Here is a 27,357-nt window from a genome sequence, read left to right on the forward strand (position 1 = left end):
ATAATAATTAATAGACTCAGTCCTCTGATCTACAGATGCCACACAGAGTGTGACCTGCGGACAGCACATTAATTCAAGTACACAAACCAAAGGCTGCGACAAGTGAGAACTCTTTTATATCTTAAAAGAGAAACAAACAATGACTTCATCTTGCCAAGTGTTTACAAAGCACTGAGGGTAAACCCCTGATGACACACTCTCTCGGGGGAGCAGTACCTCTGTTTGACAAAAGGAAATGTGCTCATAGACTCCTGCTGCAGAGCGCTGCTGCTATGGAACCCCACCAGGCCCACAGGAAGCTCAGAACAAGGACGACTTCCAGTCTTTGAGACAAACAGGACACATGTGAGTCACACAGCGGCCTACTGAAAACAATGCGACTTCAGTCCTTTCAGTTTCCTGTCTCCTGCCAGGCACCTCTCATCTTAACTCACCTTCCTCCATTTTCAGATCAAAAGTTGACAAACCCTCTCTGCTGCTGTTGTATCACTTTTAAATAATGTCTGGTTCAGTAACTGGCACCATTCTCCTAATGGTGCAGAATATATCATTAATTTTCATGACGGAGGGTTCAAGGATTCTGAGTAATAGCTCTTCTTTAATTTTGCCATTGCAGCAAAAACAGAACTGTGTCTGTTGTGAGGCATTTAATTGAGCCTTGCTCCTAAGCTGCAATAGTGACCTTGCCAGTAAGGCAACTCAAAACATGTAAATAAACTGATAAATGTCTAAATTTTATCAAGAAATGTTGTTCTTCCTCCCTAGAGGAACAAATTGAGATAACAAAACACCTCCACACTTGGGAAGACTTGCCATGAAAAATGATGACAAGCTACATTTCCGTGTTTCATTTATGTTTTATCAGTGTTCTCCGTTGGTGCAGCTCTAGTGTGCAAACTGAAACTGAGCTTAACCTCCACTTGAGTCTTTTGTAAAAACATCCAACCGCTTCTCTCCGCCATAGGTGATATCTAGTCCTGCTGATCCATGTGTCTACTTTGTTCATGCACTGCGATTAAACACCATCAAAAACTGGGAAGTTGAATCTCTCCATCAACGTTTCTCTGCAAGCCAAGAAAACCAGATCATGGACTAAGACAGCAGATATGTACAATGCCATCTGCTTGTCACATCATACAATCTATACATGTATAATTGGAGTTTAAAGGGTTAACAGAAATGTGGGAGGAACTGTAAATATTGAAAAGTCAACTGCTAACTTGTCTGTCAATATCCATATAAGGTTACCATGGTGCTACTAAGGCATCACATGCTCTGAGAAACTAATATTCACTGAATGAAACTAAAAAAAAGTGTGTGAGATGCAGGTGGAATTATGTTTTGAAATTCTTGACTGACTTTTCTTACCCTCTGATCTTTGGCTACAGGAAATCATATGTTGATATTCAACAATAGTCAACATGTTTTTAAATACAACGGAAGCCTCTTTGCCCCCTGTTCCTGCTATTTCTGCAAATCCTTTCCACAGACACACAGTGGTATGGATTTTAGTGGCCAACCTTATTCTGGATCCACTAAATCCTGCATGTTTTAAAAACTGGTGCGTCAATATATTGATGCTTAGATGACAGATGACGCCACAGATGTGAAACTACTGAAGAAGATGTAAATAAAGTGACTTCAAAGCAGCGTCCCAACTTCTGATGATGAACATATGGCACAACTTGCAATGCAAAACACACACAGACACAATTACAGCTCCCCTGATGCAGTGCTTATCTCCACACTCTTCTGTGACAGGGTGTGTTTTGGAATGGGGGAGAGAAGGAAATGAGGAGGAGGGAACACAAACTGCAGGAGAGACAGCGGGGAAACAAACCTGCTTGGCCTCCTCCAAAGACATCTGCAGCCTGCTTATTTCCTTCTCGTACTGTTCCCTCATCTTGTCCACCTCCTGATCGTGAGCGGCCACTTCCTCCTTCAAAGCTCCTTTCAATGCTGTCAGCTCCCTCTCTCGCCTCCTCAGCACCTCTTCTTGCTCCTCCTTGGCCAGGAGAAGCTCCTGCATCTCAAGCTTCAGCTGCATCATGTCCTGTAGAAAATGTACAGTTTGGTGACTTTTTATGATTTCAGAATTTGCAGAACTTAGACATGCAAAGTTTGGCTGAGACTCTTCAGTTTGCTCAACTTACACATACTTTTTTTTTTTCACCACAACAACACTGATTTAACTGTTAAAAGATCAAACATTTTAATTGCTATGCTTATTTGTTCATTGATTGATTTATTCTGTAGCATCTTCAGAGTTAAATCTTTCAGATTAGTCCTTCACCACATGGAATTGTAATGGTTTATCAGAAAGGTTTTAAGCAAACTAAAATGCATTCCATGTTATTTCAGTTTTTGAGAAGATGCATTTTACTATATCGAACATGAAGCAGAATAGAAATATTTTCATCTTTCATCGAGGTTTTAGTGAGCACAGCTTGTTCCGCGAGCTTAAAGCAAAAAGACAGTGACTTTATCTTCTTCTCGAACAATGAACACTGCATTACCGCCATAAGGATGTCTTTCTCTCCATCAGCACCTGACTTCTTGGCCAAGTCGAGCTCGTCATGCATCTCTGACAGCTGATCTTGCAGGTCTCTGATCTCCGTCTGGTATTGCTCCCTCTCCATCTTCACCTGGAACAGCCTGACAAACCACACAAAACATGTCACCACACAGTACAGGCACTCTACATGCTGTAGATATGCACATGCACCACGGCACACCTGCTGCTTAATTCGCACATAAAAATGGCAGCACCTGTGCTGGGTCTGAATGCTGGGGGCATGGAGCAGAGAGGTTAAAAGGAATACCAGAACGATGGCAAACCAATAATGTCTTAACCTCGACATTACAACACCGAGAGGGAGGGTGATAAGTGATGCGAGGCACCTCAAATCACCACACAGTCCTGCAGACTGAAGCAGAACATCTATCTTGCTGTAAGAATGGACAAAGACGGGAGCGCGTGGTAGCTGACCATTTTACTGGTAGGTCCCTGGTTTGATTCCAGTCTGGGACACGTCTGTCCCCTTTGTTTTACTGTTTGGAAAAATTGGGGTGCTTTTCTATTCTGAAATAAAAAAAAAGGATCGATGAAACTGAGGATGACACTACAGTTCACTTAAATAAGTTAAAGATCCTGGATCCAATTAAGAAAAACATAACACCACATTTGACAATAAAAGGCCCAACATAGAGGGAGGAAGGAATAAGTAATAAGTAAATAATAAAGGTGGAGCTTCAAATACTGCAAGCTTTGGATCATGGCATTACTGTGGATATCAGAATCATATTAGTCAAATAACAATTTTAATAGTCGTATCATATGTGAAAGTGCTGGAATAGAGCTGGACAGTTTGTGCTCTCAGGATGAATAGTAAATCAGTGACCAAGCACACATTAATACGGAGGATGAAAGATAAACCTAACAAACCAGACACAATGTACTGTATAATACCCCCAGAGGAACTGACATGGTGACCCCTTTAGTAACTATCAACAGTCTGAGTGGTTTCATCAACAGAGATCAAACAATGGTTTCAGCAGGACGGGGCATGGAAATGTCAAGTATAGCAACAGCTGATTATTATTATTTATAATTAAACGACCTGTGGAAAGTGTTAATATGAACAGAGTGCTCTCTGATACTCTGCTGGTTCATTTCACCTGCCAACAAGGAGCCTGTAGTGCAGTGACATGAGCAAGATCACTCAACAGCTTCTCAACTCAAACGCTTCTAACAAGGTTTCACACAAGTTAAAAAAAAAACCTGGCATTGACAATTGTATTGCAGTTGAAACAACATTCAGGAAAAGCTATGTTATTATATCAATCTACACTGATCATGTCATTCTCCAGCCTTGTCACCCTGTACTTACTCCTCGACTGTGGTCTGGAGCTCAGCCTCTGTTTTGGCCAATCTTTCCTTAAGATGTTTGCACTCTTCTGCAATCCTCTCCAGCTCCTGCTGCAGCTCCTTCAAACCTGCTGCTGACCTCCTGTCAGCCTGATTCTTCTGATGGTGAAAGACACACATATTCATAGTGAGATTTCAATATAGAGACTTCTTCTACCCCAGGCCTTTGGCATTTGTAATGAATTGTACATTAAAAGAAAGGTGTGGTCACTATCTGTGTTTCTTGTTTCCTTCTTACTTTATAAAACCACTCACACATTATGAATTCCAGGTTTTCATGAGACCAGCCTGTTTATTTCTATTTTTCTCTCCATGAAAATGTGCCTTTGTGTTAAGCTTAGCCAATTTTACATCCAACCAATAGTCCCAGAATTTCTCTTTAAATTCAACAAGTTGAACAGTAATCCCTTAAACCCTTGATTAAAGGATATTCTCAAACAACAACAAGTTTAGCAATGAAGTAACATGCCAAAGTAATCCGGCTGGTATCAAAGGCACAGTAGCAGCCAGACTGCTGTTACCTCAAGTTGTTTCTTCAGTTCAGTCTTTTCTTTCTCCAGTTCAGCATTCTGCTCCTGCAGAGCTTTGGCCTGAGCAGAAAAGTCCAGGGACTGACAGATGAAGACAGATGTTTTAGTGTAGGTTACCTTTTACAGACATTTAGAGGGTTAATATTCAATAGCTGATGCTGTTTGTTATGCAAAGTAAATAGCCAACAGGGTGTTAGAGCATCAGAGCCTGAAATAATATGCACACCATTTGAAAAGGCTCCTTAAAATGGTTTTCAGATCCGTTTTCTTCAGTGGTTTTACTTAAGGATGTAAAAGCAGAATTTAATGTTTACTTTGAAAATTCAATCAAGCCACTTGAGCTTCACAACTCTCACTAATTTACTGGTAAAAAGGCTAAAACATGAAGGTGGAACTGCACTATTACACCCCAGAATCTATTAATTGAATTTGTAAAAATATGCAATGATGCCCTTTTGACATGTAATTAGCATTTCACAGATAGACAAGAGAGAGGACATTTTATTTCATTTTTATTTCAACTGTTAGTGATTTTTAAACAATGTCTCACTTTGGTGTCCCCTTGTGAACTCGCTGTGGCCCGAGACTTCAATGTCTGTATCTTCTCGAAGACAAGGTTGACTTTTCTCTTTGTTGTCTCATCATTGTCGTTGCTACTGCAGACACACACACACACACAAAGTTGGTTTTCTTTTACAACACACTCTGGTTATTTAAAGGTAAGAAAAACACAACTTTTCTCAGTGTTTAGGGCATCAAGAGTTAATTTCAGACTGTTCTGGGAACAGAGTAATTCACTGCCAGCTTAGAAAGGGTCAAGAAGGATCATGCTGCTTTGATGTGTCGCCTCACAGCACAAACAGCTTCATTACACCCGTCTCATAAACTACGAGGCGCATGAGCGGACTAATCAAACATATGGCCAGTATAATGGGATTGCTGCACAGTCTCATTTCGTAAGCGTGTTAATTAGTAGGAACCAGATCTAAAAATATTGCAGCAACAACATTTAAGAAATATCACAACTTTGAAACTTTCAAACAGAAACACTATGAAAACGGAGATTATGATTTTTACCTAATGTGACATAGTCAAAACAACAGTGTAAACTAATAACAGTATTGCCCTTGTCAGTAAAAACCCTAATTGTCTTAAACATCAACTCCAGAATAAAGAAAAGCAGCTTTGTCTTGAACACAGAGCATTTCTGAGTTTATCGCAAGGCGTATGAAAGCACAAAGATGGGAGGATTCTCTCAGCCAACGGAGCAATATTTTAATCCTCCAGTTAAAGTGAAAACATCAGAATCCACAAAAATGGAGTTACAACACTTTGACATGGCAGCAGTGATGCATTATAAGGCTGACACAGAGAGAAAAACTCCCCCACAAATCTCTCTTCTCCTAATCCAGATGATTTTCATTAAACCTTTATAACCCCTGTTGGTGAATGTTTGTCTTCTGGGTCTTGGGAATGTAGCTCAGTTTCAGCTCCAGCACTTCCATCTGTGTTTCCTTTCCTTTGTCCTGTGACTCCTGACCTGTGGCCCGACACACCCTAGCAGTTTCCTGTTCTCTTTCTACGTTATCACAATCCTAACTGCAGAAACCTGAAAACCGTTTCTCACTGCAAAAATCACACACAAATACATTAAAAGTACAGAACAGATGAACGGGCATTTGTTTTTTAATCCAAAACATTTCTCGACAGCCACATGCAACCTTAATTGAAAGACTGTAAACCTCATCATATTTGGCTCGTTTAAAATCTAAACCGCAGTTTAACCTTTTAACCCGACATGCCTTTCCCTGACAGGCAGTAAGTGTCTGATTACAGAGACAAACAGAACATCTTCCCCTCATTTCACGCCACAGCAAAGACAGAGCACAGAGGGAGAAAGTGGGATTCTGCATGAAAACAAACTCCAGACAGCTGGATCACTCACAGCCTGGACGGGAGGGTAAGAAAGAGCACATTCCTTCACTTTTATCACAAACAGTCCAACTGTGATAAAAAACCATTTATGTGCTCCCACAGAACAGTCTCTCCCTTCATGATGCATCACCTTATGGTGCAACATGTTGGAACTGGGCTAGAGTGAACAATGTGTGCAGGCCACAACATTTTCACAACATTTTCTCACATTTCTTGTATTAATGACAAAATAAAGCTAAAATATAGATTGATAAGAACAGTGAAGTCAAGATAGCTCACCCATCTTTCAGGTAACTGAACAGAATTTGTTTTGCAGTCTCTTCATTTGTTTGTTGTGAAAGCTCCTGCTGACCTTTCAGAAGATCAGGTGTCGCCTGGAAATGACAGGATATTAGAGGGAGATCTTAATGAAATAAGAAAGATCTTTACAAAGCAAAATTAGATGTTCTTCTCTCACAAATCCCCATTTCATTAAGGCTGAACAAACGTTCGCCTGATGGACAATATACTAATAATAAGTAATTAAAATAAGACAAAAAGACATAAAGAGATTCAATTATAGTGCTGCAGCATGTCTCTGGCTTCTTACCTGAACATCTGTCTCTGTACTGGACTTTTTGTCTGCAGCTGAAGAATTCTTAGATAGCGACGTTGACAGTGTTGTCGTCGAAACCTTTCCGGCTGAAGAGGCACCGTCCTCGCTCTCTTTACTCTTGAATGGTAGTGAAGAGGAGCGAGTCTGTGGTTTTTTGTAACCTTGTATGAAACCCACACCTTTAGAGATGGTGCTCTGAGGGGAGCCGGGCTCACTAGTGGCACGAGATGAAGCTCTGGAGTCAACTTTACCATCTACAGCTGTGATCCAGGAGTCCTGACTGCCGGCTGTTTTCTGCAGTCGTAGCTGCGAGGGCCGCAGGACATGCTCCATCGATGTGCCTTGCTGGCGGCTAAACTCTTCCGCGTAAGCATCTCGAGGGCCGAGGGCACTATCCACGCTGCGTGACCGCTTCCTGTCCTCTGGGTTTATCCTGTTCCTGCGGCCTGCCCTGCCCCTGCGCTGGTGGCTGCCAACTTGGCCATCAAACTTTTCAATGAGCTCATCGACACCAGGAATGGAGCCTGTATCAATGTCTCTGCCTGAACCGGGGAGGAAAGGGATGTAGCGACGGTTCTCGTGGCGGTTGATGGTGTCTGCATAAAGGGCGTCCATTTGTTCATCTGCCAGAGTCTTAGAGGTGGAAGATGAGGAGGAATGGCGTGAGCGGGAAGAAGACTGAAGGACTGGCCCACTGGAGTCAGTTCTGCGTAGCGGAAGGACATCAGGCTCACGGCGGGAGCGCTCAAGGCTGGAGTTTGTGCTGCTCATGGTGGTGGGGGATATGCATGCCGTCTTGGTGTGCTCACTGATGGGACTGGACACAGTGGAGGGCTGAGGCTGGGCTGGAGGCACTGGTTGGTGCTGGGTTTTGGAGACTGGCTTAGACTGAGGTTGATTCAGGTTGGTGAAACAAGCTTTGGACTGCGGTTCTGCCACTTGTGACTGAGTCCTTGTCTGAGGCTGAGTGAGCTGGGAAGGATGCAACGACTTCGGCTTGGACAGAGCAGTTTCACTCAGGCTCTGGGATGGAAGTTGCCTTTTCTCTTGCTGGGCAGGACCCCTACTCTGGTCCCAGCTTGATGACTTGGCGGGGGGCGTTTCAAGCACAGCAGATTTAGAGTAGAAACCTCGCTGCTGGTTCCCAGTCCCAGCCGGAGGCAGAGGCCTTGATGGCAGGCTGCGGGAACCATCAAAGTTCAGTGAGTTGGTGTCCGGGTCATATGGCTGCAGTATCTCAGGGTGCTTCTGAAAGTTCAGAAGGGAGGATGATTTCTTCCCTTGTGAATCTGCGACGCCATTTTGAGAACCAGTGTATTGCATCATCTTTTGAGACCTGTACTCCATGAAGGGGCTGTTGGATCCAGCCTCCTTCCCTCCCTTGAAATCATACTCATTGTAGTTCTCAATGAAAGAACCCTCTGTGTCGATGTACCCATTACTGTTAGGGTCAATATAGGATTGCGGACCCCTTTCCTGGTTGTTGAGAACCACGTAGGGGTGTCCATCTATCCCCTGGACACGGATGCTGAGACCGTATGTACCAGCTCCATTACTGTGGGGCCTGGATGGGCGGGACGGCTGAGTGTGGCCCTGCTGCGGTCCGCTGTTAGGAATGCCAGTCACTCTGTACGACTCCATCAGGAATGCAGAAGGAAAATAAATCCCTCTCCCTGGATCAGGTGGCCCACCTCTGCAATCAAAGGTTTAAATCGGTGGTATTAGCCAGAGATGAGACATTACATATTCAAGAAACAAATCAAATGTCTCCCAAATTTATACTCAGCCTCTAATGAAGCATTGAAACCTTGCTGCATTTAATTATGATGTTTGCTTTCATTGTCTATTTTCTCTACAAAGAGATTTTTTTTTACAATCAAACTGCTCAATATATGTGCTCCTGCCAAATTAAGAATGACACATTATGCTATGCACCCTGTGCGGTAACATCTCAGACACATAATATCTCTGAAAGTATGAGTCAACATTGGCCACATTCTTTTAACAGCAAAAATGACCAGGTACTGTTCCGAGAGCCCTTACAGGTGTGTGACTAACAGGTATGGTACAACAAAATGACTGTTTACTGTGCATGACAAGAATATAGGCTAAACAGGTTGAGAGAAAGGGATTGAAAGATTACACTCAACATGAGTCAGACCTGAGAAAAATGTGAGAGCTCAATCTTCTCTGCACAACTATGAAGGGCGTGAGTTTTGGACTGAACGTATGGTGTGTATATTTGTGTGTGTGCTTACACAGTGTACTTGATCCGTGTAAATGACATTGTAATTTGCAGTTCACGCTCATGGGAAGCACAACGAAATCTTATGGGGCTAAGTTTTGTCACATTTATAATAATAGCGGGGTTGTCAAAGTTGACAGATTTGCAGCGCGGTTGTGAGAACACAGCTGGCAATAAATATCAAACTGTTTACAAATATTAAAGTAAGCTGCTAAATGTTCCTCAGACACATTTATGCCTGGGAAGCCAGCAAAGACAAACCCATCAGCAGCCACCATGTGTTTCACTGGACAAAGGGCTTTTAACAGGTTCCTGTTTGCCTTGCTGATAGTGTCCCATTCTACCTTATGTTACAATACAAAGACGGACCGAGATGGACCCGGAGGAAGGACACTGATAAGAATGACAACAAAGGCAGGCGCAGGATACAGCACATTAGCATCAAATAGGTAAAGCTCATTCACGGACAAGCCTATTTAGAAAAATGTAGCACCATGTAGGGTTGGGAGAAGAGCTGGGACTAATCTGATCCAATGTCTGAAGCAATTCAGTTCTAGAAAAATAGAATCAATTGTTGACACTCATCCCCAGGTTGTCAGATAGTGACACTTTGGGCTGGCGTCCAACCAGAGTGCCAAACACAAGCGTCAGTATTTGAACAACAGTGGATGATACACAACAATCATTTTTCCTTCTACAGAAAGTCACATGTTTTACAATTCAAATAATCGCTTTTGAGTACATTTAAAGATTTGCTCTTTTAATAAGAAATGCTGTGTGGTGTATTACAGCCTCATGTAAACTATGTTTGTCTCTGGTTACATGTGGCTACTGTGAACAAAGCTACAACACACATATTAACAAGCACGATAGCTTTATGCCAATATTAGATGTTAAATTTTTTTTCCATAAATATGATAAAATATACTGATTAGTCAGGGATTCAGTTTGCCTGATAAGCAAAAAATAGACATTTCTGTCTGATTATTTTATCTGTAACAGTTTGATATAGATAAGACAAGCAATTTTCCATAAAAAAATATACTGTATTAGGGTATATCACAATATAAAACTGCATGTAACCTGATAGAAGAAGTCAGGGTTTCCCCAAGGAAATTGGTTAACCAAGGTGGTAAGCCACTCAAGCCCTGCACCTTGTTAGATATTTGGCATTTGCTGCATGAAATAGTGCCTGCCCTCTTCTAACGTTTTATCACGTTAAGTGTATGAATCAAATTTTATCCAACACTGGTTTTCTAAGCTGCATAACAATAAACTGATGTGATGTTTTGCACTTACCACTTTTCTACTTGGTCTAATACTTGCCTTTAGCCATTTAGTCATTATATCCACATTGCTGATGGTTATTTATCAAAAATCTTATTGTGTTAGTGTTTTGTGAAAGTTCTAATAGTCATCCCTACAATACTGCCGCAATGTTGATATTGAAGTACTCCGTCAAAAATATTGTGATATTTGATTTTGTTGCCCAGTTGTAGCATTTAAAGTGCTTTAAAAGAGATTCCCAAATGTGTTGAGATGTAAATTGTATATTACAATATGGCCTAAAAATGACTATTACCACTATTAACACCACATGAGAATATTTCACCTCAGCTTAGTTTTGACAAGTCAGTGAGTACGGCGAATGATAAGTTGATCCTTGTGCTCCAATTAGTATGAATCAGTCAGCTTCACACCGGTTAGTCTGCACAGGAGGGAAGAAGAGGGCCTCTGTAAACTATCCTGTCCAGCAGGAAGAGTGCTGTCGAAGACAGATTAAAACGAAAGACGACACAATAGACTCTTTCATCCATACTGTCACATGTATCCAAAACACAAGAGCTCCAACAAGTGTGCAACTTTTCTCCTCCAATTGTATTTTATCCTGCAAGAGGGGGAAACCCTCACTGTGTCCTTCATAGAGGCAGTGCTACCTTCACTGACCCCTGTGCTGCAGAGCAGAGAGGTCAGCAGGCAGCACAGGTTGGACGTCAAGGCCCTCGCTTTGATGTGTGCAGAGGTTCAGACTCTGCAAAGGTTAAACGAAGCAGATTTTTATCTGCCCATGTGAACTGATTAGTTTTCTGTGTCACATAGCGTCCCGACACTGTGTCTACAGCTGCAGTGAGTCACAGGAGAAAACAAACCAGGTAAAATGAATCGTGAATGGGTGAATGTTAAAGCTGAGGATTTACACTGTGGGAAAATATCATTAAGTTACGTAACGTGAATGGGAGTTCACTAATCTGAGGAGTCAGGTAAATCCAACATGAACGTCCAGCAGCAAACTGTAAACACACTTAAATCATAGCACTGATGTGTGAATAACAAATAACAGACGAGGAGTGAAATGTTAAAGAAGCTAGCTCAACTGTGAGTTAGCCAACAGAAGAAGAAGAAGAAGAAGAAACAGCTTGAGTTGACGCAGTTTACATCGCTGCTGTTGCTGTTGAGCGCAACAGGTGGCATGAAACGCAGCAGCAGCCTGAGCTTTAACTACAGTGAAACTTCACAAAGCTTCACACCTCTCTCAACTCCATGCGTCACTTCATTAAATGGAGTTCAGAGCAAGTTAAATCCTAATTTATTGTGACAAACGCTCAGTTATCTGCCTCTTGTTGAGTTAAACGGCTGTTAACGCTCCCAGCATCTACAATGAACAGTTAGCTAGTTTACTCACCAACGTCGTGTCTCGCTCCGGATCACTTATCGCAGATTGTAAAAAGTTTGTTTGAAAGGGTTTAAAAAACGAGATAAACGGTGGAGCAAAGTGCCCACGCCACCACTCGCTAACTTATTCAGTGCTGTGCTGTTTTCTCTGAGACAGGGAGAGAGTTTCAAAACTACGTCCGACCCTCCGGGCCGCTCCGCCTCCTGAAACAAGCGCACAAACCCGCCCACCCGTGCAGACCCAGGCCGCTGGCCCAGGAACAGATTCACAGCAGGAATCCGCCCTGAAGCCCCGCCGGACCTCTCCAGCATACGACCTGGCTCGGGTCGGCTCGGGTCGGCTCGGTTCAGCTCAGCAGAGTTTTAAAAGGCTCTCAAAGCAGCAGGGAACAAGTTTAAAGGTGGGACCCAGTCTGTGAATAAAACTTACATATTACCTTGTCATGAAACAAATACCCTTTATTTTAAACTGAACAAAGTAGATAGTTAAGAAAGAGCAAGACATTCTTGCTGCTTGTGTTCAGAAGAAGCTGGGCCAACATAAAAAAGAGAGAGAGAGAAAAAAAGAAAAAACCTGATTTCACATAAAAAATGACCGGGTTCATGAGCTTTGTGGTGTGAGTCACCATTATGTGAAAAACTACAGTTAATGGGTGGACCCAGTAGATAGGAATCCGAATATATCTTCTGGGGAAGTAGACAAAAGGAGTCAAAAACACCCGAATTAAATATATTCCATAAATATTAGGATATTAAAACAACAAGTTACACACTCTAGCCTCACAAATGGATTCTAGTTTCCCGTACAAACTAACTGCTTTATGTATGATTCAATGTCCACATCTGTAGGCCTCAAACTCGATGTTTAAAGTTTAATTATATGCACACTTCATAGACGCAATTTGCAGCTGCATGTCTTTAAAAACCGAGAGCGTCATCTAGTGGATAGTACGCTGACCTGAACACAGTTAGTTAATGAGATCCTGTACTGATGTGAGTTACATGTTTGTTTGTATGCATGCATGTATGTAACTCACTGAGACTCGGTGCTGTGAACGCATCACATATTAAAGAGCCTCCTGTGTGGGTCACGCGCATGTTGGGAGTCAAGGTGGCCCTACAAAGTAAAAGCATGGCATGAGGCAGGGATTATGCTGAGTAAGGATGAAGACATGATGAAAAATGTTGCAGGGAAAAATTATTATTTTAGAAAAGTGTCTGTGGTGGGCATGTACTTTAAAAGGAAGTGCAGGACTAAGCAAACACCGCTGAGCAGTGATGAATGATATCTGGGATGGCTTAAAGTAGCAGGACAAAGATTACAGTCAGTTTCAGTGCACTGAGGGATCAACTGTACTTATATGTGAACAATACTGTATATGCATATCGTCACCGACATTCAGTCAAGAGCCATACTGTTCCACTATATTGTATATATGAACTATTTTATGAAATTAACACTAAAAACAAATTAATGTTAATAATAATCAGATTCTTCTGCTAGTATCAGATGCTGCAGTTTTGGTATTGTATTGCATTGTTTGATATTCTTAGTTTTGCTTTTTAAGGTTTAAAGGTTTAAAAAAGGAAATAAAGTCCTTTTGAGTTGAGCTACATCTTTTTCATCTTTCTTCATCTGTCACCCTCTGGTCCCCAAGCCAAGCCCCTGTACAGACTGAGCTACTAAATATTATTTTTTTAAAAAGTGTGTAATACTATTTCTATTCATCCTCTTTTCTTGTGAAGTATAACTGCTCTTTAAAGAGAGCTATGGAAGATAACTTTTAATAATTTTCGCAATCTGAGTGCAGAATCCTAGCATCATAGCATCATAACAATACAATACATTACAGTAGGCGCACCCCAGACCAGGATCGTTACTACTGAGGCATTTACATATAAGCAACATTTAATATTGTAGCTGGTTGAGATGGAACAAATTTAACTACTTTACGCACCGCTGAAGAAGTATAAAGTAACATAATATGAAAATACTCAAATAATGTACAATAACCTCAATTTTTTACTCAGGAGCAGTCTGCTTGTGAAGTTACTCTCCTTAACAATTCCTTGACAATGACAAAAAAGTTGCTCACTGGTTTACGCTGAGATTTTGAACAAATAACACACTCAAAGTTGTTTTTATGAATCTTTGCACTGCAACACAAACTACAGTAAACTGGAGGCCCTGCTGCCCCTTGTCTTTGTAGTGGCCCACTGTTTATATTTGTGTCCGCAGAGCGACGCCGCAGCCTTTAATCTGAGCTCTGTGCCACTGTGTTGTGTTACAGCAGCACAATGTGAGCTCTGTTCTCCTCTGAGGTGCCACAGCTGGGACCTCTGGGCATGCTCAGTGCACGGCTCAGTCTTTTCCTGATCAGAAGGACTGCGGCCTTTCCTAGCTGACACGCACAAGAGCTGTCCATCGACACACACTTTTAGCTCATTTGATTTCCTCTTTTCCATTGTTGATTTTCAAAAGGAGAAAAAGATGGAAAAGATTATGTAAATTTAACCAATGTGTCAGCCAAAGCCACCACCGAAGATCATGTGGTGGAGAATTGACTGCATTTCCAGTCCTGGTCTGTTAAATTCTTTGGGTTCGCAGATGATTCTGCATTAGCAAGTCCGATTCTGACAGAAATGAGGCAGCTTGCGAAAAATTGGTTTCGTCCCTTGTGGACTGGTGTAAAGTCAACAACTTAGAGGTTTGATGTTACTGCTGCTCCTAAAACAAGTGTCTCTGATATACTGTGTTTCTAATGTACTCTTTTGCACATGGAAGCAATGACAAAATGTCTGCCTTTTGAACACAAAAGACAGACGATAGAGTATGTTCTACTCTATTCTATTCTGTTCTAAACAAAGACAGTAGTGGTCACAATGGTCATAAAAAGTCAGGAAATCCGACAGGCGGAGAACCACAAAGACCTGGATGGAGCAGTATTCTCTAAAGTGGGAGGTCAACAATAGTGCTGAAGAAAGCTCAGCAAAGATTTCACTTTTTAAGAGAGCTGGAAAAGTTTTGATATCACAGAGTGGTGTTGTATAATTGTATTGTGCCTGCGACGAGAGCATCCGTTCAGCAAGGGCCACTTGACTCCTAAATGACCAATATGCTGTTATAATTTTTGTCCTTGAGATAATGTAATCGTAACATGGAATGATTTATTTTTAACCTTTTTATGCAGCTTTTACGTAATTTGGGCTCCCCATTACACTTTCTGTTGAAATTGCCACAGTAATGTAAGTCTGTTTTTAAATGTGCTATGCAAATAAATGTATTGTTATTAAAAATATTAAAGGACACAGAAATGTCAAAGGCCCCTGGATCTCACATTGAGGCAAGAGACCCAGACTGTGCTGATCATTTGCAAACCGCACCAGAACATCAGTATTTGTTTGAAACAAACCCTCACTGCCACTGACACTGTGCAGCTGTAACACAAAGGAAATATAAACAACAACAAAAGGTAACATTCTATTTTCACCAGCTCACAATTCTATATTTTCAGAAACCTTCCAAAAAAGATGTTGTAAAAATCACAGGGAAGAAAGGATCGTATTTGAAAGAAAAGCTCATTTTTTGTGCAGCATGAATCCTGAGAGGCGGATGATCTTACTGTTAGGAGCAGGAGGAGCAGCAGGCTCTTTGGTCGAGCTTCAAGGATGAGAGCCAAGGACTTTCTGTCAGCTGGCCCGGCAGCCATGACAGGAAGTCAGCCTTCAGACATGGTGGTCCCGCTCCAACAGAAAACATGCACACCCACCCTCCACCATCAGCACCATCAGCAGCCAAACGCTCTCACATGTTCTGCTTTCCCTGCGGAGAAAATTCAACGATGACAGTCGTGATTTACGCTGCATCACTGAGCTCACCGCAGGCAGAACAGCAGTCAGCAGTTTTCAACCAGGGTGTCACCTCCGTCAAAAAACTGAACCGGGATCAGACCTCTCAGGACGTGATGAGAGCTCATCATGCTCCATCTGCACCACGATAATTCTGCGCAGATGTACAGATTTACAGCACAACAGTCCTCCAGGTTAGGAGGAGCATTCTCACAAGACTTTGGGGATTCATTAACTTCAGTCATGGAACAAGTAGCAGATTTAGAACTTCATCCTACAGAGAGCTGCGCCAACCAAAAGTTTTTATGAGACAATACCGCTTCATTTTTGTGCCTTTAATAACAGCTGCATCCCTTTCATTCCTGCTGAACTCTAGTTTCAGCTAATTTCTTCGTTTTTATTTGACTAAAGTTTCTGGGAGCTTCCAATATGTTCACTTCATCTATATTTTTTGTATGTATTAATCTTTTTAAGGTGCAACATGTAAGAACTGGCCACCTGTTGAGTGGATTCTCAAAACCAATAGGGGAACAGGAGCTCAGATCAGCAGGTAGATTCGATTTTTACACCAATAGCACAGGAGCTTTGCCAAAACTAAACATGGAGAAGCAGCTTTCAGTTAATATGCACCACATATCTGGAACAAACTCCCAGAAAACTGCAAATCTGCTCCAACTCTCACCTTACTTAAATAAAGGCTGAGAACTCTTTCTTTTGCAACTGCCTTTTATTGGAGAAATGTTATGGCCTCGGTTGATATCTTGAGCTGTACTGTAACTTTATATTGTCTTGTCTCTTTTAAACCTATTCTAGTTTTGATTATTTTTCTATATTTGATTTGTTTTAGCGTTTCTGGATGTCTTCCTACTTCAATTCATGTCTTTTAATGGAATTTCATGCCCCCGTAAAGCACTTTGAGTTGCCTTGTGTCTGAATTGTGCTTTACAAATGAATTCCCCTTCCCCTTCGACTGACGGGCCTCGACAGGCCAAGGTTAGTTAATTTTTTAATGTTGCCTATGAAAATTCTTACATATTGCACCTTTAATACACTTTCATGTTGTCTACATTTGATCTGAGTTCATAATAATGTAAATGCATTGCAAAATAATTTGCTATGTGTTTGCTATATGTGCTATTTTCCCTCATAAATGAGCGCTGACGTACCAACCTTTTTATTTTTTTATATATTTGTACCATCAATACAACGTTCAGCTGTATGTTTAACTCTGAAAACCCCAATACAAAGAGTTGCAAACAAAAGTAACTAAAGAAGGAAATTTAATGTGAATTAAATCAGTATACTCAAACATAAAATATATGTTCTATGTATGAGTTTTATTTCGTTGTTTGTGTTGTGGCTTTTATACAGGATGTCTCTTTAGCATGTACTAAAGGTGCAATATGCAAGAATTTTAGTTTAAAGATGATATAGTGCCCCCTGTCTGTTTGGAGTTTGAGTAGTCGACAGGTGATCGAAACCTACATGTTGCCTCTTTAATCCCACATTAATCTGAATGCAAAAAAAAAAGCAGGAGCACAGCACATGTTCAGTACGCTGCTATAACTTTATTAAAAATAGAAACATATATTCATAGCACTTTTCATACAGACTACAATGGTCCACTGGTATTATTTTCAAAAATGAGTTACATACTATAAAACACTCATTTGGCCTAAATCCACTGTAGAAATGTCTTCAAAACATAAAACAAAAAACAATACGTCTACATGTTTCTGAGCTCATCTTACTTCATCCTTCCTGTGATGTTTGTTTTTCATAAAATAAAACTTTATGGAGAGGAGAAAATGTAAATATGGTGAAGAAACAGAAACAAATGTGTTTGTTCGGTGAGAGAAATAAATGCACATACAATTGAGTTTAAAAAAAGATGGCACATTTATTGCAACATAAATGTTATATACATTGTGTTTTTCTGTTGAAAAAGACAGAAAATTCAAATTCCCGTTGCCACAGTTTTTTTTCTTCTTTTTTTTTGGATGTGCATCGACATTACCTTTTCATTTGACACAAGAACAAATCTTTTACCAATCACTGATGAAGACTGAAGGATATGATGGAGGTCACACTTTTAGGAATCTGGAGCTCGTACAAAGCGTTTTTTAAGTCCTACACTACGAGCAACAATTCAGCTATAGTTCTTGAGATGCCATTGGTAAATTTCCTGTAATAATGGACAGGTTACTGTAAATAACCGCACATTTTACTATCTAATATAGTAAAATAAAGTAAGAAACTTTTTACTCAAAACTTTTGTTTTCAAAAATCTAGAAAGAGTAATATTTAGAATTCAAGAAATATTCTTACAGTATTATTGTATAAAAGACTAACTACAGTGAAAAATAAGCCAAATGTTTTTTTTTGTCCTTTTTGATTTTCTTTTTTCTCATATATTATACAGGGGAAAGAATCTGGGAATACAGCAAATAACTTGGCAAACAGAGGAGCAAAGAAATATAGGAAGAACAGGAAATTAAAATAAAAAATGAAGGAAGGAAGGAGAGCAGGAAGTGGCGTACATTATACCCTCAATCAAAGTCTGCCGACATGAATACAAGCTCGTGAATACTGAAATGAACAGCAAGGCCACATTCAGTCAGAGAATACACAAAACAACTGTGTAGGGTTTTTTTTCTTTCCCACTAAAACAAAGTTGTTGAAATCATAAATCTTCAATGTAAACTCTTAGTGTGGCATCTTTTATTCTAATTTAAGTCCCTTTTTTTTATACAGAATAGTCATTCTGAATGTGGCAGCCTTGTTTAAGGTGTAGATAATGACAGAAGACAATATACAAAGAAATAAATGGAATATAAAGCAAGTCTTAAGACCAAAGACTTTATAAAAGGAGAAACGTAAAGCATGCACACTGATAGGGAAAAACAAAATAAAGCCATGACCAATGTCTTGAAACATAAATGAAAATCCTGTTAACCTTTTTTGTTCATTGTTGTGCTACAGTTCTATTATATTCGACAAAATCCATGAAATATCCAGTCTTACTTCTTGTACTGAGTCTATCACGGCTTGGATGATAAAAAATAAAAAAATAACTTAACGCTCCTCTCCGCTTGACATTGTAATGCTGGAAGCCTAAAGAAATGACTTGTTACAACACAAATAAGCGTAACTAAGATTTACTCAGAATAACTGTGTTTGAAATGTAATGTCTTCGTATATAAACAGAAAGAAAATCAAGCGTCGTGTTCATCAGGCCAGGAGAAAGCATGGTCGTCGTTTTGTTTGCTTTTACTTCATCGAGTGATCTCTGATTAGCTGGTGGCGTGAAAATGACAAAAAAAACAACAACAACAAAAAAAAGCCACCTCTGTGCCGATGCCAGGAGGCTTAACAAAGACAAGGATCTGCAAAAAATATGTTGCCGCTTTGCTAACGTTTAACACTATATGGCAAAGGAAACAGACAGGCAATGAAATCCCCTTTTCCTTTAGTTAAGACACTAAAATATGCAGGGAATGCTAAGGTTTGCAAATCATTTTGCTCTCTGTATTTTCACTGCACACTACCGAGGAAAAAAAAAACTAAATGTGAGCTTTCAGTAAACCTAGAGTTTGCCATTCATCAGTCACATTTGTAGACATTATCGTTGATGCTAACGTAGTCGGGCTCTAATCTACACAGAAACAAACATAGGTAGTTTTGGTTATACATGTGGCCAGTGGCAGAATTAATAAAAATATAAATATAAATAATATATCCTCTTTTTTTAAAACATGGGGCGCTTACGTCTTCTTTTCTAACAGCTAATGATAATTTTCCAATGGGTATAAATATCACTCTAAACTGGCCAATAAATTAAAATTCTCAGTGCCAAAATATTTTACCCCTCAGCTCGAACTCGCCAAACCTTCGCCAGGGCGGAGTGCTCAGTTTTTAATGGCAAACTATAGATCAAGTGAAAAGCCGCATACTTCTCTTTGAATTTACTGAACCTTCCCTTTAGACATACACTTTATAGCTCATTACCATAATAAATAGAAAAAAAAAAAGAAACAGACAAACAAAAACAATTGCTGTTACAATGCATTCGTCAATTCAGTTTAGGCACAAGGCAATTTCCACATACGGTTGGAGGAGATTGCGAAGTCTCTGATTGTTCAGAAGCAACACACTTCTTGCAGACAGTGATATGTGCTGAAGATTCTTTTTTCTTTGTGGGGGAGAAATTTTGCAGATGGAAACCGGTCACAGGGAGCTGGACGCGTGGCTCTTCTTCAATCTTAGGATTGGATTGTGTTAGTCTCGTAGTTTCGCTTCAAGTGGTCTGTCTCCTCCAATTGGTGTCACAAACTGCGAGTCCTGTCTGTCACTGCTGGGAAGCAAGGTCACCGACTCAAACAGGGCAGAAATGATTGGGATCTCTTTGATCTGGGGAGAGAAAGGGGGGAACACACTGATCAGAGGTGTAGATCAATAAAGGCATAAAACAAAGTCTATTTATGCTTTTATATTGTAGGTTAAAGACTTTAACAGATGGTTGATTTGAAAGTGCTACTGTTTCACATATTCCAGTCCGGTGCGTAGAGCTGAATGAGTCAGTTCATCCATCAGTCAATAAATATGAATTGATCAGCAACTATTTTTCCTGATTTATCAATTTGGCTTTTAGTTTGGGGAAACTCTAGTATACATGTTATTATTGTATTGTATTATGATCCACAAGTTTTGTTGTTCACTTGTTTGTCTGTTTTTCATTAAATTGTTGTTGTTACATTTGTTGCTTTGTTAAACCAATTGTTAATAACTATGATGCAACAATGCCAAACAACGTGTAGATTTACTTTATCACTGTGCCGCATTTTTGGTTTGTATCACTGTAAATGTGATATCTTTGGACTTTGGACAAACAGACAATTTGAAGATGACAACTTTGAAGTTTTACCATTTTTGAGACCAGATAAAAAATACAAAAAAATCCCAAAATGTAACGTAGACATAATTAGAATTACTACAAATAATTGATCCTGTTGCAGAGCTGTGGCGCTGAAGAATGACCAGAATATTTTTTGCAGTATATCATGAAGCCACAGTGCAGCTCTGAGCTATCTTATATCAAATGTTATAACTTTATTCAGAAAGCCATTACATAAAAAAGGAGATACTGACTTCGCTGAGATCCTAAAGTAATCAATTAATCAATTATTTGAGTCAACATTTGTCAGATGAATCAATATCAAACATGATGATGGGGGCAGAAAGTGGAGGTGAGAGTACCTGTCTGCTGCTCAGAGGTGGCCCATGGGGTTGGATGTGTCAGTTAGGCCTGGATGGACCCCTGTGTGGGCCTGCTGGCCGTCACCGGAGCCGCCAGACACCTTTTCCTCCTCCCTTCTCTTAAGGCAGGCTGCTTTGGGGTTCAGATTCCGCTCTGCAGGTTCGGAGAGACAGACAGAGATTTATTTGACTAAAATAGAGAGAGCACTTGATCTGAGTATTTCCTATGAATCACACCAGATCATGAGCACAAAAAGTGATATGAAGATCCAGCATTGTAGGGAGTGAATGAAGCATCAAGAGACATTATCTTGATACAATGTTTGACTTCCACATCATCAGCAATCAGGAATGTCATCAGCTAGCATTTGACCACTGCTGACTTGAACAGCTTTTCAGCACTTCTCTACTGCTGCTGTGATACTTTGGTTGAGAACCAGTATTTGGCAGCTCCCTATAATTCAGGGTGCAACGCTGTTTACTGCAGTACACAGTTTAATTAACAGTAAGCTCTCTGGATGCGATAGCAGAATAAATGTACCGCCTTAAGACAGTAAGCTGTAGATAGTAGTAGCATTAGAGGTAGCATTCACATTTGAGTTACTGCAACAATTAGCTGGACACTGACCTCTGACTTGTTGCTCCAGGTTAAGTATGACGGCCACAGCCTGATGGAGGATAAGCAGTTTAGTTTGGGGCTTCTCGCTCTTCAGGTGCAGCTGGCACATGCGACCCAGCTCCTTGAAGGCCTCATTGATGTCTCGCACTCTTAGGCGCTCACGGGCGTTGTTAGCCATCCTCCTCTCGCGCTCACGCTCTGCCTTCTGCTCCGGATTCAGGTCCTCGTCTTCAGTGATACTGTGGGAGAAAGAACTGTTTAGATGTTAAAGCACAAAATAAAAAAACAAAATCACTTTGACTGAAAATAAAATATCCTTCTGTAGAATTTGTGCCCATAAGACTGAGACCACGGCATCGAGACGACAGGAAAAGACGTGAGAGTGAGAAAGATGGGGAAGACATGCATCAAAGGTCCATGGTCGGACCCAAAGGCCACCAGGGTGCTCAAGTCATACTAAATGAAAACTAATTATCTTTGAAACAGTCATGGTTGCACGCAGGCACAGTTGATAATTAGCAACCAATCTATAATAATGTGAACTCATTACATTACAGGGCCAAGTGGCAAATTACTTTATTAAGTACTACAGTATTACACTGTGTAAAACTTCATTAAACAAAATTGATGACGTGCATTATTGTTGGTGACACATAATCAATATAACAGAACACGGATGATTTACTTTTTGACCTGGGGCTAAATTTAATTCAGTTTCAACTGTTCACTTTTCTTTTAATTAATTTAAATTAATAACAAGAACAAGGAGGATTGTACCTGTTTAGATAAACTTGCTAGTATGTTTATGCTTAAATAAATGTGTTGTTCTTTGTTAAAAATATACTCTTATTAGTGGCATTGATTGGGAATTCAGCATCTTCACCGATGATATCTTTGTTTCACTGCTGCACTGACATCTGTCACAAATACATCACACTGATGTAAAATTGATTACATTATCTCAACCTCTCTTTATGCCAGCTGCAATCTTTAAAAAACAAGAATTCTACCGAACCAAAACCACAGAATCAATCATAAAGTTCTGGGCTGGTTTAAAATATTATTTCGCGTAATTATTTTATTTATTCTAAACATCAGGTAATCTCCAGATGATTTCACTATCGGTGTATCTACATGTCTTTACCTAGTGCGTGTGCCGCCTCTAGGGGTCCTCAGATTTTTGTCGATCTCATCATCTGACCTTTCATCGTTGGAGACGTTGTCTTGCATCTCGTCCTTCTCCTGTTTCTCCACCTTCAGCTCCAGGGTGGCAGGCAATTGGCCTGCCAGGACTGAACTAAGACCAGCTGCGAACATTGTAAATGTAAAAGTAAGACACGATCCGAGCCATGAACATCATGTTGTGGCAGCCATGTAATGAGTTAAAGTGCGGGTCCATCCTTGTTTTCTTCCAGTTTTTTAAAAATGGACACTCCCATTCAGCTGTTAGACCAGTATTTACATTTTTAGATTTGAATACATAAAGAACACAACTGAGAAACTACAGAATTAAAAAAATTATTGGACCCGCACTTTTATAAGACTGAGGGGGAGTGCAACAGACCTCTGAATGCTTCCACTTGGTGGTTGAGTTCTGTGCTGGAAGTGGAGCCGGCGCTGGGCAGGCCTCCGTGGCTGTTGTTCAGGCTGGCAGAATCGTCAGCGTGGGCACCACCCTGCTGCAACACAGACAGGAAGGACATGTCAAGAAAGGAAGTAGAAACTCTCTGGAGATGATGAATAATACAATACAGGGTCTGATAAGTCATTCAAGTGTGTCATTCCCAACACAGAGGGATGCGCTGGTGATTTGCTTCTCAGCAGTTTGTATGTAGAATGCAAAAGCAAAGAGTGAAAAACCCGAAGTAAAACCACCTGTGTAACAACCCTCTCAGCCAAAAAAAAGATCTATTTACGATGCATTACGAAAACCTCTTTATTTGTTTGTGTCACATTGTGCTGCTCACTGTTGAGACATTCTCAGGCTCGGCTCGCTGTAACCACAACTAAGACCATGTCTGTTTCTCACGTCTGAAATGAGACAAATCCTTGTGTTCTGTTTTGAGAGATGTCAAGCTGAATCCGCTCCACAGTCTGACTATTTAGTCGACATTCATAGCATAAAAATGGTCGGCTCCCACCGTCCCTCCTTCCTGAGGTTTACCACATGTTCTTGAGCTCTCTGATTCACCCTCTGAGAGGCAGGGAGAGGTGGGGAGATCTTCATTGAGGGTGGAGGGTATTCCCCCCTTTTCTTATGGAATGTAATCCCCAGTCACTGTTGGCCTCTGTTAACCCCGCCACCCCGAGACCCTCCCCTTCCTCGGTGCTACGCTAATCTTTGCTGTGCTCTCAACAGGTGTCCAAACAACTCTTTGTCTGGCGGAGGAGGAGGGAAGCCGGGGCTCTGGCAAGAAAAGAACGCTGCCATTTTCATGGCTGGGCCTGATTACCATACAGCTGAGGACCTCTATTTGGGTGGAGGCCGCGGGTTCAGACACACGTTTCCAACGATTCAGATTTCCTGGGTTGTTAAAAAGAAGTGATGAAAAGGGGTGGGAGGGGGTAGAGGGCGGGGTGTCAGCCAGAGTAAAAAGCCTGCGGCTGTGCTGTGCAGAGGCTGGTGAGCTCTGTCTGAGGGGACCTCTTCCCACACAGGAAGTGCTGTGTAAGTGCAGACACAGTATGTTCTATCTCACAGTCGCAGTCGGTCAACATCACTGCCACAACACAGCTCTCTGTAACAAATACATCAAACTGAGCTCTTCTGACAACCACAAAAAAACTCTTGTTACGGGACAAAACGAAATCCAAAAAATTCAGCGTCACAGTGAAATCGCACAGTGACAGAAAACACAGAGCCAAACAACAAAGTAAAAACTTTATGTGTATATAAAATAGATTAATGTGGCAAAGACCTGGTCTGAGACCACAGACCAGAGAGGGACATAAAAAAGTAATACAAAAGCAGCTTTGATGACCACGCCAACAAAACACAATCGAAATCCTTTTGGATGAAAAATGTTTCCTCTAAGTTAATCGCAAAGATAAAATAATGAAATAAAACTCTTGTTTTGTTTGTTGTTTTTTCAACTAAATTTAAGAAAATGTTAGTGTGTGTTTCATGTCAGCTGGATGCCAGCAGAAAAAATAAAAAAAATAATTTAAACTAATTGATTGGTCAATTAATAAAATAAAAAGACATTCTTTGTTGCAAGTGAGGTTTGCTGATTTCCTTTGCCTAATGTGATAGTAAAGGGAATCTTTTGGGGTTTTGGACAAACCAAACAACATGAAGAGATTAGCTAAGCTATTATGAATTGTAAGGGGCATTGTTTTACTGTTTTTTTAACAATATTCAACTGTTTAAGCAATTAATGGATTATGAAAATAAGTATTAGTTGCATCAATAAAGGAAATGTCGAAATAACGAATTAAATTATTTTTGTTATCTGAAAAATGCATGTCTCTACTTGTGGATCTAAAGAGAACAATTATTCTAATGTCACTGAAGGATGTACATTTCAGAGAACCAGGACTGTAATTGAGTGTACAGTAATAACATGTTGTTGAATGTGCATTTGTTTGGTGATGCTGAACTTTTTCTTCAATCATTTGCATCAGGTATATCTTTGGAACTCCTTGGAACTAATTCAGCATTGTTTTTTTTTTGCTTTTTTCTGTATGCGACCCAAATTATTTCCAAACACCTCCCGATTACAGTTGGACGAGTCGCCTCTGTATCATTTCCGCTGCAGATGTTTTCAAATCTCTTGGCTCTGTAAAATTAAATAACTCAGAAGAAGGATGGGTAAACACATCATGATTTATACCGAGACCTGCATTCCCTTTGTCTCTCAAAAGGTTTACGCTTTAACTCTAAAAGGAGTACAACACACAAACACATCCTACACCAAAGCACAACTTTTCTTTCTTGTCTGTTTTTCTCGTTTCTCCTTCGCCCTTGTGTATACAGCCACTCTCAAGAGGAGGCTGAGCCTTAGGCCAGCCATGACACTTATGGAAAATATGTCAGGATAAATTCAAGTGTTCATGTGTGGAAAATGTCTAGTTTTTATACACGGCAGCAGACTTGTTTAGAACAGGTGGCTGAACATTCTTGTATTGGAAAATAACATAGGAATGCACAAAAAAATGTTCTTGCTTTATGCAATATCCTGAATACGTATAAATCTAAAAACTTGAAGTTCTCATACCATCGCTGCTGTCCGACTTGGAACCAATGCAGAAGCAGGGAAGTTTGCTCCAATGGCTGCTATTGGCCCATTTTGTGCCTGTCCCAGCAGACTGTGTATGTCGCTGGGCAGACTGGCGGTGGAGCCCACTGCATGGTTCCTCAGAACAAGGATTGCATCATCCAGTCTGTCCAGACGATCCTCCATTCGAGACTGGGAGGACCAGAGGGATTGAAGAGTGGGGGGTTAGGGAGAGGGAGAAGAGAGGAAAAGAGGGACAGGGCAGCTTAGTATAAGCACATTAGGACAAAAAATGAAAACAATGATTGCGTGGTGTGGACTTGAAAAGGAACAAAAAAATAAACATCTGAAACATACGATGAAGAAAGCAATTCAAATGCACGATCAATTGAACCGTTTCAGCTTGAGTTGTAAAAGTCAACAAATTCCTTCATTTGTGGTCAATCTTAGGAATTGTCAGATGTATGGCAGCCACTTGGAGTGCTTCAACAATTAGGTTTCAAATTTTTGACCTAAGCTGATTACTGCAAGCTGGAACAGATAAAAAATAAAACGTAACATGACAATAAGGCAACGCAGGCAATATGAATGAAACTGCAATCCACTGTGAGATACGTGGACTGCAGAAACCAAAAATGATCAAAGATGTATGGAACATGTAATAAGTAAAAGGCTCCATCTGAAGAATACCTCGCAGACATCCTTTAAGAAAGACATGGCATCCTGGAGATGCTCATGTAACTGCTGATGAACTCTGTTTTTCTGGCAAAGTCAAATAAGAATAAGACAGGATTATAAAGAAAGATCAGTATCTGTAAATACTTGCAACACCCTGTGGATAGAGATTGTTTTTGTAAAGACACACAGACAAGAAGTGCAGGATTTAAAAGGAAGTGCACAGCTGCTGACCATTCACTTTGAAAGGATGAAAATGTTGGTTGTTTGCACATTTAAGAAATCCTTCTACAGTTCTGGTCTTTTTTCCCTTTTCTTTAGATTTGCAGGAGGTGTTACACAAAGTTCACATCATCCACATCATATTTCTTACAATGCACAAAAGTTTACCTATGTTGGTGGTTCCCAAGTCTAGTGCTTTGTTATAAATATAATTCATTATGCAGCTGTGCCTTTTGCTTCACCTAAATGCAACCGGTCACTTTACAGAAATGGATTCTCACGGCCCATTTTACAGGAATTAAAACAGACAAGTCTTGGCCTGAGAAATAATTCCGTCCATGGCTCACTGACCAAAGTCACTTACAAGATTAGTCATTTTGACTTTAAACTAATTGTCAGCTCGCGTGATAGTTATTAATCACTGTACTCCAGAACTAATGGGGTTTTCCAAAAATCACATGTATTTTCTGACTCAACTACCAGGGAACTGTGATCCACGATTTTTATTTCAACACACTCTCAAACAAAACATGATAATTTGTCATCCTCTGACCTCTTCTTCACTGTCTGCCAGTGGATCATGGTGATCATGTTTTCTGTTTAGATCAGGAAA

The 27,357-nt window shown here is 40.5% G+C and overlaps 2 protein-coding genes across 14 annotated transcripts in view; both read right to left on the reverse strand.

Moving 5' to 3' along the window:
* The window catches only part of cgnl1 (cingulin-like 1), a 30,947-nt gene extending 18,832 nt beyond the window's left edge, over positions 1 to 12,115 (reverse strand). The window contains exons 1-8 of one of the 3 annotated variants that reach the window (XM_030413470.1): positions 11,917 to 12,115; positions 6,983 to 8,681; positions 6,673 to 6,767; positions 5,009 to 5,114; positions 4,450 to 4,539; positions 3,891 to 4,027; positions 2,517 to 2,655; positions 1,841 to 2,053 (exon numbers count right to left, since the gene is read on the reverse strand). In XM_030413470.1, coding sequence (XP_030269330.1) covers positions 1,841 to 2,053; positions 2,517 to 2,655; positions 3,891 to 4,027; positions 4,450 to 4,539; positions 5,009 to 5,114; positions 6,673 to 6,767; positions 6,983 to 8,629 — 2,427 coding nt within the window. In that variant the 5' untranslated portion in view covers positions 8,630 to 8,681; positions 11,917 to 12,115. The remainder of the gene's footprint in view (positions 1 to 1,840; positions 2,054 to 2,516; positions 2,656 to 3,890; positions 4,028 to 4,449; positions 4,540 to 5,008; positions 5,115 to 6,672; positions 6,768 to 6,982; positions 8,682 to 11,916) is intronic. The other 2 variants (XM_030413469.1, XM_030413468.1) reach the window with 2 other exon arrangements.
* A 5,188-nt stretch (positions 12,116 to 17,303) lies between these two features.
* Positions 17,304 to 27,357, reverse strand: part of tcf12 (transcription factor 12) — an 82,821-nt gene continuing 72,767 nt past the window's right edge. For 2 of the 11 annotated variants that reach the window (XM_030413474.1, XM_030413480.1), the window contains 7 exons: positions 26,538 to 26,609; positions 25,848 to 26,039; positions 23,195 to 23,306; positions 22,775 to 22,937; positions 21,640 to 21,869; positions 21,012 to 21,165; positions 17,304 to 20,165 (listed from right to left, as the gene is read on the reverse strand). In XM_030413474.1, the coding sequence (XP_030269334.1) occupies positions 21,023 to 21,165; positions 21,640 to 21,869; positions 22,775 to 22,937; positions 23,195 to 23,306; positions 25,848 to 26,039; positions 26,538 to 26,609 (912 nt within the window). In that variant the 3' untranslated portion in view covers positions 17,304 to 20,165; positions 21,012 to 21,022. Of the gene's footprint in view, positions 20,166 to 21,011; positions 21,166 to 21,639; positions 21,885 to 22,774; positions 22,938 to 23,194; positions 23,310 to 25,847; positions 26,040 to 26,537; positions 26,610 to 27,357 lie in introns of all 11 variants that reach the window. The other 9 variants (XM_030413479.1, XM_030413481.1, XM_030413472.1 and 6 more) reach the window with 8 other exon arrangements.

Source organism: Sparus aurata, chromosome 4 (assembly GCF_900880675.1).
Source record: "Sparus aurata chromosome 4, fSpaAur1.1, whole genome shotgun sequence".
Lineage (NCBI taxonomy): Eukaryota > Metazoa > Chordata > Actinopteri > Spariformes > Sparidae > Sparus > Sparus aurata.